Source organism: Anser brachyrhynchus (assembly GCF_964034855.1).
Source record: "Anser brachyrhynchus genome assembly, chromosome: W".
Taxonomy (NCBI): Eukaryota; Metazoa; Chordata; class Aves; order Anseriformes; family Anatidae; genus Anser; species Anser brachyrhynchus.
In genome coordinates this window covers 24,972,538-24,985,743 of record NC_137704.1, presented here as the reverse complement: position 1 = coordinate 24,985,743, position 13,206 = coordinate 24,972,538, and the positions used below count along the sequence as shown (strand labels likewise).

At 41.5% G+C, this 13,206-nt stretch overlaps 1 protein-coding gene across 8 annotated transcripts in view; it reads left to right on the top strand.

The window, feature by feature from the left end:
- Nucleotides 1–13,206, top strand: part of DYM (dymeclin) — a 105,785-nt gene that overhangs the window by 35,264 nt on the left and 57,315 nt on the right. For all 8 annotated transcript variants that reach the window (XM_080572224.1, XM_080572225.1, XM_080572223.1 and 5 more), the window contains 2 exons: nucleotides 805–930; nucleotides 2,511–2,653. In XM_080572224.1, the coding sequence (XP_080428350.1) occupies nucleotides 805–930; nucleotides 2,511–2,653 (269 nt within the window). The remainder of the gene's footprint in view (nucleotides 1–804; nucleotides 931–2,510; nucleotides 2,654–13,206) is intronic.

The following is a 13,206-nucleotide window of genomic DNA, read 5'->3' as shown; positions in this document are numbered from 1 at the left end:
TTACGTCATTGTGTTTTAAAAGGTGTTCTGCAATTTATCAGTGATTAAGGCAGCAAGTACCATTTTTCTCCCCCTTTCGAATATGTGATAGGTAACGGGGTTGTTAGAGGCAGAGTTGAGAACAGAAACCACAGGATATCCCAAACAACAGATGTCCTTCTCATCCTTTTTGCTCTGTAGGCTTTCCTAATTAACTTAACGAGCTTTGGTAAACTATCTGGAGTCAGCGTTGAATCGTTACAGCACGTTCCTTGGAACTGGCAGTCACGCCTTTAAGTGTCCCACTTCACTGCTACGTCACAAATAGCGTTTAAATTGAACTGTACGTAGTATCTTGACATCATGAGCACTTTATATTTAAACCAGCATTTGTATGTGACATCCCTTTCTTAGGGATCCACTCTTCCTGGCAGATGGAGTGGTGTTTGGCTAGCTGGCCATTTCCCAGACTCAGAATGACAATTTCGTTTAACAGGACAAAGGACATATTTTCGAGACGTATTTATTATTTTTAGGGTGAAGGGCACTCTGAAAATTGCAGGTGGAACGTTCTGGGCAACGCTGCGATGTTTTCACGTTGTCTCGTCTTCTGGCGTATCAAAAAATGCTTACTGCAATAAAAAATAATGCATTATCTGTGTGAAGTGATGTGGCTTTTCCCTAGCGAGTTCAATTTGTTGGTTAGCTGTTGAGACTTGCTGTAAAACGCATAACCTCAAGTTGAAGCTATTCGGTGTTCTTGTAAGTCAGTTAGTAAACAAAGCCGGTAGATTAATCTTTCCGAATTTTCCCCTTTTCCTGCAGAGATATTACATACAGCATTTCCTTGGAGGCTGTGACAACGCTCGTCGTCTTCCTCTCCTGCCAGTTATTTCACAAGGAAATTCTGCGAGAAAGCCTCATTCACAAATACCTGATGCACGGTCGATGGTATGTCGTGTTCTGGGCGGGGCTGGACCAAATAGCGCAAAAAAAAAAGCTTCTGATGGCTTGTTTAGGCTGTTTGCACTTGAAAACAAAAGCCAGTGGAATGTATTTTGGTAGTAATTTGTTCCCCTCAGAAAAAGATGGAACACAAAAACATCTGTAAAGGCTTTTGGAAGGCCTCGGGTTTAAATCTTACAGCTCTGACTTCCAGAAAACTATTTTGGAAGCAATCTTTTCTTTTTTTTTTTTTTTGAGAGGGATTTTGATATGCTCCCTTAAACAGTTTTTACTTCTCAGGGTGGTTTTTGGTTCAGCTGGGGGCCTTTTCCTTTAATATTCCGGTCTAGAGAACCTGTGCATCTGTGTGATGCTGGTGATCCTTCACGTGGTACAAATAAATGGCAGCCCCTAGGAAAACGGCAAATACATGCAAGGTTGAGTTTTAAGCTGCGAAGTGAGTAATATCACTTGTTCTGGCGAGTAGGTCTTGTTTAAACGCTGTCATGGTGGTCTTTATGCGTTTTGGTCAGGCTGCCATTTGTCCTCTGACCTTAAAATCCAATGAGCACCTTTAAACGCAGACAGTTTTTTAGTAAGTGTACCTGTTGTCTGGTTTCCTGAAATTTCTGCTAGAAGCAAGAGAAGAGGTACTGCTCCTGTGAGGCATATGAAGAACAGAGAATCAGGGGAATATTTGGGAGAAGGGTGTTATGTGTAGGTCTAAGCTGGGAGCAGCAGGTACCTGGCCTCAGGAGGCACATGGAAAGCGTAGGCGCTGGGGATCTGGGGCAATGTGAAGAGTTTAAGGGCTACTGGGTAAGGGAAGCTGGAGATCATCATAACAGAGCCCTGACCTGTTCACCTCTAAATTATAGGGGAGTAGGAACCAACTGTGTGTTTCTTCAGGGATCTTTTTTTAAAATTACTGAAGACTTTTATTTAAGTCCAGCAAATTTTGTGTGCGTTTGTCAGAATCACTGGGATGAGGTCGTGTGTTTCGTTCATCCCTGCAAATTCACCCCAGCCACACACAGCCACATACTGGGGGGGGGGGGGGGGGGGGGGGGTGCAGGAATTAATTATGGTTACCTATTCTATATAACCAAAGCATGGAAGGAAAATGAAATGAATATAGTGTTTCTTTCCCTTGCATCAATATTTTTACAGTTGTCTTGGGGGTAGAAAAATACAATAGTTCCACGAGTTGATTGACTTAAAAGTGGTATTGAAAACAAAATATTTCTGCAGCCGTGCTCCTGAAGGTGCTCCTACAGCGTCCTGCTGGAGTCGGTGCAGCTCTGCATGGTCAAAACCTCGGTGTTCTTTCTCTTTTAATCTGTAAGGAGGCACAGTGCCCAAGACTGCTTTGCACCCTGCCTGCCCTTTGCGGTGTAGTTGATTAGACTTGACTCCCAGGTGAGATAATGAGCATCTGTTATTCCTCAAACGATCAACGGGACTTTTAAAAAAGAATTGAGATCTAAGCATGTCCTCCTTCCAGTGAACAAAAATGCATAGCGTCGCTTTTGTAGCCGAATTTTGCAACTTGTGAGTCAACCCGAGTTGCCTGTTTTTCTTTGCAGTCTCCCATATACCAGCAGGCTTGTGAAAACTCTGCTGTATAACTTCATTAGACAAGAAAGAAGCCCTCCCCCGGGGACCCATGTCTTTCAGCAGCAAACAGACGGAGGAGGACTGCTGTACGGAATTGCATCCGGGGTGGCAAGTGAGTCTTTTATCTCCTCTAAACAATTGGTCAGGTCTTACGAAGTATTGCCTTCTATGTGACCTCTCTTACAAATGCACCTGTAGTCTGGTTGTTTTTTTTTTCAACGAGTGATGCTAACGTGTGTGCTCAGTGTAGAAAAGCTATGGCCGTGGGCCTACTATAAATTGTGAATGTACGTGCTCCGCCTCAAGACATGAAACGATCAGCAGGCGCTGCAGAGATGCCCTCCCTGCAGGACAATATACGGTAATAGTAGCACTTTGTCCCCTTTTGTTTTCTTTTGTTGATACTTTTAATTTTTAAACAGTGCCCCATTTGACGAATCACGTTTCAAGTTATTTAAAACGTTGGAATAAATATTCCTTAAAGACTCCGTTGTTCAAGAGCTGTACACGTTTTCAGAGAACGTGCATATTTTATTCTCTACCGTTACGGTGTATGGATATGGCGTCCTGCTCTAGGTGGCCCTGCCTGAGCAGGAAATTTGGACTAGATGGCCTGAAGAGGCTCCTTCCAAACTCAAGGCTTCTGTGATATAAGAGAGTGGCCTAGGTAACAAATTTTTGTAACATACCGTAGCGTATGCCTTTCCCGGTAGGCTGACTAATGTTTTTCCTGGATGTTGTGAATAGCTTGTGACCTTCCGTGGTTGGTCTGTTTGTTATAGAGAGATTCTGTCTGAAGTATGCAAAGGACTTAATGACATATTGTTAAGAAAAAGGGTTTCAATGTTTTTTATACTACGTACTGCATTTTAATTGGTGGTTGCTCTCTTCCCCATACCAGATGCGTGGTTTTCTTCAGCTGTGTATTGCATGTAAAAATTCTCCCTAAACAGTTTTGTTTATAGTAAAAATAAAATACAATACCTTGCTAACAGAAATAGTATCTACCACTTTCCTTTTATTTGATAAATCTAAGTAATACTTTGCAAGTCAGCTGTTGCTCGAACGTATCCTATTTGTTTTGATCTTCTGTGAAATCCAGTCACTGGAAGCATCCCTAGGGAATATTAAAGTTCGTGCCGCGTGTGGCCTGCCAGAAAATATTTTTGCGGACTGACTGTGACAGTGCATGTGGATCTCCTCCTGGAGGCAGTAAAAGAGCACGTCTCTGTAACGTAGTGCAGCATATCCTAAACGCGTTCCTGCTTCTGTGTAAGGTGAGGTTACACGGAGCCCAGTGCGTTCACAGGAACACACTCATCTTCTTTCTGGTTTCTAGTTTACATGCTTGGGGCAGACCACGGCAGTGTTTGGGTTATGCCCATAAGGTAAATGTGTCAGAAAACGGTTGTTTGGTTGGCTGTTTATTTAGACAGAGAAGAGAAAGTAATTAAATTGTTCCTCACAACGTGTTTTTTTTTTATTTTGGAAGTCCCGGCAGGTACGTTCTTTTCCTTCTTGTCAGTTGCTGGAGAAAATTGCTTTTAAAATGTTTTCCAAAGCAGGTTTCGTTATGTGGTTTGTGCTTCAGCTTGTGACTGTAGAGTGGTTTTCATGGCGTATTTTGTTGCTACCTGCACCACATGTTTTCATTCACCTTGATTCTAGTTGTCTAGTCACGCCTGAGTGTATTTCTGCCTTAGTGCAAAGAGCTTTTTTTCCTCTTCGCTTGCTTAACCTGCGAAGTCCATCCAAAGTGTCACCGCCTTACCTTCCTCCACAGCTCTGATAACATATCCCCACATGACTTTTTACTTCTTGTGTATTGAGTTTGCATTTCTTAGCGCAAATTCTTAAGGTTTCTGCCTACGTATGTTCTTGTCTCTTCCTACATTTCCACCCCCCTTTGCTCCTTGAACCATTCTCTTAACAACTCCCTTGGCATACTCCCACACTTACTTCGTTGCTTCTTTCATGAGCACTTGAAGTGCCATCGTTTCTCCTGGTGAATTAAGTATCTTCATATGAAGCTTTAGGTAAAAGAGCTTTCGGAAAGAGCTCTCGAATAACCCATCCAGGAAAGGGGAAAAAATAAATGCCATCTCTTGTTAGAAAATTGGAATAGTACTTCTGTTTGCGTGCATGTGGCTAGTTAATATTCTTTGCCTGCATGCAGTGCTGGACTGTAGATGAAATTTGGACACGCTAAGACTGGTAGAATAAATGGCGTATTTGTCCATTGGTAACAGCTCTGAATTAAGCCCTTTGTCATCCTTTTTAAAGCATCAGGTACGTGTGGAGAGTGCAACAAAGATTTTGAAAACAGCAACACAAATTGATATTAAAAAAAAAAAGTAAGATTTGACCAGATGGGGAAAAACTTCCAGAAGTGATTTCTGTATTGTTTTATTTTTGTATAGTTTTGTAGGCTTTTATGTTTTTACAGGATACGTACTGAAAGAATGAAAGAATTGAAAGCTCGCTTTTATGTCTTTTAAATACTACATAATTCTTAAAGTAAGTCTAATGAAATAATCCATCTTTTATTTAGGATGAAAAGAGGCAGGAGCCTGGTTTTTAAAAGCTTTTCATATGAAATTTTGAGGCCTAGGATAATCGTTGTACTTGTTAATTTGGACTTACATAACTTGATACCACAGCTACCTACCTTATTTTGTTTTTTTGTGCATGTTTTGTAGTCTCTTTCACAGCAGCAGTAGGTCTGCAAACTTGTATAAGCACTGTATTTCAAGCCCCCCCCTCCTTTCCTTCCTCGTGATTCTGCAGGAGTGATAACCACACACAACGTGAGCAGAAGTTTACCCTTTCCCACAGTTAACCTTGTCCCGCTTCTCATCCTTTGTAGCCTGTTTCTTTTCCTCTCATGAACCTCCTTAACCCTGAAACCATGCAGCCAACATCCTCACGCCCGTTTCTTCTCCTTGGTTTGACCTCTGACTGCATGCAAGTTGCCTGTGTGCTGCAAGTACATTTCTCTGTCTTGCGTATAACGTACCTTGATCAGAATTGTGTTGCCAATTATGCCATCATCCAATACACAATTGTGGGTTTGGAGCGAGGGGGGGATGGTATTTTAGTTTCCTAACTTCAAAAAGGACGTTCTCCAGTGCAGTATCTTTGGCATTGAGTCAACTGTGTTTTGAATCATAGTAGCCTTTTCGTAGGTGTGCAAAAATAATTGTGAAGTGCTGCTAGATCTGGTTATGTTTTGTTCGTGTGCTGTGAAGTGACGTCAGTGTGAATGACAGTAGAGTTAACATTTCATGTTACAAATCAAAAATCATTCTCCTTGGTTCAGAAGGAATCGAACTGAACTAAATTATTCATTTATTTTTTTTTTGTTTTAAATTTCTTCCTTTTTGAAATATTATTAGTGTTTGCCACTTCATGGTCCACAGTTGACCAAGCTGAGAGAACTGTTTTTGGTAAGCAAAATTTTTTACTTAGTTGTTTGATTTCTTGCAAACTAAAACTCATGTTACATTGAGGAGCCACCAAACAAATAATAAGCCAGGAAAATGTTAGTGCTACTCAAGGCTATCAAAAAATTAATGTAAATGGTTGCATTTGAAACAGTTGATCCAGTTTATGTTTTGCTGTTTAAAAAGATAACCCCACCTTAATGCATCTTGAAGTACTTACGAGTTACTGCAGTGGTAGCTTCTCGTTGACGTAGTGTGTGTTCAGGTAATTTTAATTGCGGTGGGTACAATGCTGTACCTGGAAGAAATCCATGAAAGGTGATTTATCTTGATAAGTCACCTGATCAGCCTGAACTAATTTGGCCCGCAAATGTACTGTGGCAGCATTAATGTGAATTACAGAACTCGACGTGTAGTCGTCAACAGCTTACTTGTTTTCTCACGTCCGTACTCTTTGCTTGGAACTAGGCAAACATTCCTGAACATTATCGAGCTTCATGGAAGCCTGTACTTCAGTCTGCATGATGTCATTCGGCAGTAGCGTACTTGAAGAGGGAATCTGACGACCTATTTTACACATCTGTGACTTGTGTGTACCAAGGTTTCTTCTGCTGCTGCTGACATTAACAGGAACACTTGCATGGTTATCTTTATAAGAAGACTGGTTATTCCCATCTAGCATTTAATGTTAAAATTGAAGAGGAAAAAGTTACGTAGTCTGATTTTTAATATATAGACTAAAATGCGTCCAAGTAGAAGGTCAAAAACTACTACTTACACGTATCTCTTATTTCTTACCATTCCGCTGGACTTTTGTCTTACAGATTTTTCAATCTAGTTGGTTTGACCTTCCAGAACCTGTTTTGATTTGTCACAGATCTAGTGTATGATCTGCCCCATAAACCTGAACTTCAGCTTTCTGTCTCTCCCTGGTGCCTTGTCAGTGTTTCTGTTCATGCTCTCGGCATAATGAGAACGTAGATCTAAGACTTCTGTCCCACTTCTGCTAATCTTCCTTCTTGCTTACAGTCCATACCAGCAGCATCCTCTTGTCACTGCAATCATGCCATTTCGATTCAGATTGTATGTGAAGATTTAGGGTCCCGATCCTTAGCTTTTTTCTTAGTTTCTCTGCAGACGTGTCCGAACTGCAGCGAAACATGTGCCTGCAGCTCGAGTACGTGTTCCCTGAAATTAAGAAGTTGGGTGTTAATAGCAGTGTAGCTGGGGGAGGTTCAGTCTGCAAAAGCTGCCCAGGGAGCTGGATTCTAGAGCAGCTTCGTCCTGACCGACATCTGTGCTGTGCAGCTCCGGCGCTGCGGGGACCAGGCGAGCAGATTTGAAGTTAGGCCCAACTACTGTCAGGCTGGGCTGTGAAAGTTCCCTTTGAGAGTCTTCGTTGCCTTTTCGCAGATAAAATTCGTCTTCTGTGTTAATTGTAGTAGCCCAGAAAAATATTGCCTCGGGCATAAATCTCTTCTGAGATGTCTTCTGCAGAGATGTCTTCACTATCAAGCTCTTGCGCAGTTCCTTTGACATACCCTGTGGGTTTTTTGGGGGTGTTTTTGTTTGTTTTTAATTTAATTTATCTTTGTGGGTTTGAACGATGTGAGCGTATACAACAGTTACACAGCAATAGCGCTTCTGGTAGCATGACTAGGCCCCAGGTCCAGCAAACGTTTGGGGCTTTCGATCACAAGGATCTGCAACCAGAAGAATCATCACGTAATTATTTACGAAATTGTCGATCTGTCTTGTAAACTTCGCCAACATGTTTTTGATAGTAAACCACTAGTTAGAAACAGCTGGGCAGGTAGCATAGACTTTGCTGGGGGACCCCCTCCACTTTTTCTGTAAAAACTCTTTCTGTAAGCATTGATGGCAACGATAACAAAGCGTTTCTCTCAAAGAAGAGCAGTTAACACTGTACGGTCCTGGGCCTGGTTGTTCACGGACATCTTCCATTGACTCCAGTGAGACCAGTTCCACTTCTGCAGGGAGCAAACGGTAGGATGGCTTCCTTCATTTCCTCTCAGGGAGACGCTGCTGGGGACCCTTACAGCAGTGACAAAACATTTTGTAGCTAAACATTCTCAGAGCTTATGTTTTTATTCTTTAAGTCCTCTTGATACCCTCTGTGATATCTACCTGACACTGGTTTGTGGTCTGCGGAGGGCACTGCCCATGGTGCTGCCTAGTAACTGCCTCTTTTCTCTTGTGAATCCCTTTTTTTTTCTCTCTGTGAATCCTTTTTGTCTCATGTCCTCTATGTAGGTTGTTGAGGATAGAGCCCATCCTTCAGCATGTACAGTACATAGCATAACGAGGTTGTGGTTCGTGACTGGAGCTTCTGATTTCTGTGGTAATACAGATCATAATTGCAACCATATGTTCCAGCTTGTTGACTGAGAGTTCTGCAGCGAGTTTCATGAGGTGTGTTGGTGATTTATCTCCTTGACATTTATTCTGATATGCCAAAACCTTGAACAGCTTCAAATAACCCGTTATAAAATAGAAGTGTATTTTTAAAAAAAAAAAAAAGCCCAGCACTAATAAATAAATAAAGAAATCAAAACCCAAGTCCCCTATTGGCTCAAAAAATATTTTTCTTTAATTCTTAGCAGAAATTGCTTGTTGAAGGAAAAAAAAAAATGATATCTTGCAAACATTAGGGCAAGTGTGAAAGAATTTTATATTGCTGAAAAAAAATGATGCTTTCCAAACTTTTCCTAGCTCTAAGAGAAATAGAGAAATTGAAATTGAGAACTGCAGAATTAATCATTATAAAACTTCAACTAAAATTTTTGTTTTTTTTCGGAAGGAAAAATACTGTTACGCTTACAAGTTCGATCTTTTCTGAAATCCTATACATTTCAACTCAGGGATGGCGAGGAAGCTGTTTTGACCTCTTCACTTTTTAACCGGTGTCAACAAGGGTATGGATCTCCTCTATGACATGTCTCAGCGGTAAATCTCAAAATGCTTTAACGCGATTAACACCATTATTACGGCTTCAATTTTGAACATACTGCAGCTGATAAGTGGGTTGACCATGTTGTTTACAAGGCCAAAATCTGGGAATCAAACGTCAAGTCTTCTGGCTCGGGGATTCCAATAGGCCACTGTGCTTCTCGTGAAGTATTGTCCAAACTTGGTGATGGTCATCCTTCTGGATGGTGCAGAGTACGGAGGGTTAAGATGTGACCAAAAGGCTTTTGTACCAATTAAAATATTAAATCATAAAAGAGTATAAATATTAATTATTAAAACGGGATATTAACACCTGTTACTGAAGTCCATAAGGAAGTTATTCTTCATAACTTGGAAAATGTTATGTGCATTGCGTACATGTGTGTATGCGGCGTACCACTCAGGATGTGTTCTTCTGCTGCACACTTTCTATCGGAAGATAGTCCAGTAGTTAGGAAAATTGATGGTTTATTTGTTTTTAGAAGCACTGATACCATATTACAAATGATTGATACAAATGATTTTTACAAATGATTTTATACAATTATTGGCAGGCCCTTTGGAGGGGTTGTAAAGTGAGTGGACAGGAAAAACTCAGCTATGTTTCAGGTCAGGGTGAGGAACGCTGGTGAAGTACAAGAAGTGATTATTTCTTCTATTGATCTGTGTCCAAATTTGGTTTGCGGGTCCCCTAGTGGATTAATTTCATGTGAAGCTGCATTTGTTACTAAATGACATGTTTAAGTGGTTTCCCTTTCATTCTCCTGCCACATGTCTCTAACACCTTTTTGGGATGGGAGTGTTCAGCCATCGGGTCATTCGCATAAATCATTGTCCAAGCTCATCATAGCAAGGGAGCTGCTTTGCCTTCTGGCTGGCATGTATACTTCTACTACTACACTTTTGGGGTCTGGGGGGAGCTGCCGCCCGTGGGGGACCCGTGCTGGAGCAGTTTGCTCCTGGTGGATGGACCCCGTGGTACGGAGCCGTGCTGGAGTGGTTCTTGAAGAGCTGCTGCCTGTGGGCAGCGCATGCGGGATCGGTTCGGGAAGGACGGCATCCCATGGGAGGGACCCCACGTGGAGCAGGGGCAGAGAAGGACCATGATGGGGCAGCGGAGACGAAGCATTAGGGGCTGATCACAGCCCCCCGTTCCCCATTCTCAACTTTCTCATTCAAAACTTTCCCTGATGGCAACGCTCAGAACCAGGTGAATGTTTGAATCCGTCGAATGAAAATGTCTGCATTAGAACATCTGTATTTCAAAACTGTGCAGCCTTTTAGGTTCGTACAGAAACTTTCAGCATTGACTAGAACCTTAAATACGTACTCTTTTTGTTACGCTAAATGTCTTGCCTACTGTGTTTTTTTTAATTGTGGTCAGTATATGGAGAGGGCATTGAATTTGCATAGCATGGGGTAAGATTATCTTGGCGAAGCGAGCATAGTATGAAAATCTTGGCTGTCGTGACTTCTGTAGTTTCGTGATGGCGTGACCTTACTGATGCTCCTTGTACGTGTAGGGGAGCTGTATTCCGATGGTGTCAATTCTACTCGAAATCCCTGTGCTTAGTGACTTGGTTCTCCACTCGGTATCTACCAAACTTCTTAGCCGCTCTCCAAGGGTGCCCCGTCTCTTCGTAGTTCAGGGATTCTGGAATTTCATCAATCTGGATGGAGCTCACAGTATGATTTCTCTGGCATCTTGTTGGGTATGTATTTAAGAGTGCGTATTTACAGTGTCGCATGTATGGGCTGAAGTGTTTGTTTCTGATTTAGAGGGTTGATTTCCTGAAAGGTTGATTTCATGAAAAACTCGATTTCAATAGCTATTATTTCTAATGAACACTTTCGATAGTGTGTGTGGGGGGGAAGCGTTCTCCTTTACCTTTGAGCATAAAAAGCTTGGAAATCTTCCCATCTTTCTTTTATTTCTACGGATTATAGCTTTACCTCCTTGTTTGTATAGACCCGTGGAGGAGCTAAGTTGTGTAAAGAATGATCTAAGATTTAATGAGACCTTTCACTAAAATCTTTGTCTCGAACCAACGAAGACAAACCCTTAACACGATTATAACGTAGTTATTTTTTACTTAATGCTCTAGAAGAGCCAGGGGTAATTAAATGTGTTCTGCCAAACTGTAGTTTCCAACACAAGTACAAGATTTTTACATAACCTGATAAATGGCTATTTTTCCTTTTGAACAAGCCATCAAAAACATTTTCCTTCTTTCTGCGAAAGCCTTCCCAGCCAAATTAGAGCAAAGCCAAACAGATCATATGCTTAGCGGTGTATTAGAAGAAACTCTTTTAACAGTTGCAGATTTAAATGTTTATTTCCTTCTCCTGAAGCCAGTAACTATTGTTGAATGGATTTGCAACTTATTTTTTCTGATGGAACTTCTAAGCTATTGGTATGTGGTAGTCATAGTATATAGCAGTGAACATTATTTTTCATGACAGTTGGGTTTGTTTGTCAATTTTGTTCTCTTTCAAGCGAGTGGTGTTTTCCAGAGTGACTCACTTTGGGGAAAGAAAAATACTATTAAGAAGAAAAGAATGTGGCACCTAGGAATAGACATCCTGATGAAAAGAATGGATTTCCATTATTGAAAAATAAACTTCTGTACTACATGGAAATTCAGTTATTACCCTTATAGGAAAGTGTGAATTTTTGCTTGCTGCTCAATAACTTGATTTTTTTTTTTTATTTGGATTTAGAATTTGCTCCAAGTCCAGAGCTGTGTACAGCCAACCTGTGTTGGTCGACGTCTGGCTGATAACTGCCTTTGACAGCCGTAAGTGTCACAGGCTGGGGACATGGTTCAGACAGAAGTGACTGGCTGCTTTGGTGTGCTGCTGGCGTAGAGGTAGCAGCTGTAGTGGTACAGCCACAGTAGCACAGACAGAAGTCATTTACACCCACCTGAGTAGATTTATTTGTTGTTTTAAGACAACAGATAGTTGTAGGCATGATGACCTACGAAGGGAACTTTTTACTCGGGCAGATAATGATAGAACACAGGGGAATGGTTTTTAAACTAAAAGAGGGGAGATTTAGATTAGATGTTAGGAGGAAATTCTTCCCTCAGGGAGTAGTTGAGCACTGGAACAGCTTGCCCAGAGAGGCTGTGGATGCCCCATCCCCGGAGGTGTTCAAGGCCAGGTTGGACGAGGTCCTGAGCAACCTGATCTAGTGGGTGGCATCCCTGCCCACGACAGGGGTGTTGGAACTGGGTGGTCTTTAAGGTCCCTTCCAACCCAAACCGTTCTCTGACTCATTTTACTGGGAACAGTGTTGGGATCCTGAAATGTAAATTCCATTATCAGCTCTGAAGCTACCATACAGCTTTTATTCATTTAATTTTTCATTAACCAATATTTGAGTTGAAGAAAGCAAGCATTATGAAGTTACGGATACGTCCTTCACCGTGGAACATGAGAGAAGACCTAGATAGGTGAGATGCCAATCTGGAAGGCAGAGAAACAAATTTCTCATTGCACAAGTTGTCATCTGGTCCTTTCCATCTTCTCTTTCTGTCCTGTGAGGTAGAAAGAATGGAGGTGCACGGAGCTGCCCGGGCAGAGTGGATGTAGGGAGGAAGATGGCTCTCCGATATCTCTAACTCAGCTATGACTTGGCTGGCTGACATGATAATTCTTGCCTCTATGTAAATTGCTGTTGGGGATGTAAAAACATTGCTGATACGAATGTGATGAAGTTAATATCGAAGTTGTTACTGGTAAACAAACTTCCCTTGTTGGAGTATCATTAGAGGCTTGCTCATGCAAAATGCAGAGCAAGTTGGGCCAACAAGCTCTTACATGTTATAGTTACTTAGTGTTTTAGGTAAATGTTTTCATGTTTGACCTTTCTAGGTAAGTCTCTGGGTAGTATTCCTTCCTTTGTGCCAATCATTGCCATTCTGTGATCTTTCCTTGCTCATTTTGGAACGTTTTGGTGAGGTTTGTAATCGACTGTTACCGTAGGACTGCTGCAGTTCAATGGACAGATTTTTTTACTCGGCAGAGATCCAAACCTCGTCTTCCTGCTACGGATATTAATAATGACAGAGTTGAGACCCTGTCACTCTCCTGAATCGTGTAGGTAATAAATTTAGAAACCAGATTTCATAAGAGAGTTGTGGTCAGGAAAAGGACAAGGTTTTTTGTCTAAATGAAAAATTTTAGAACGAGCAGAGCTCTGGAATAATTCCTAATAATTGTTAAGACTAAATTTCTCGTCACTTCT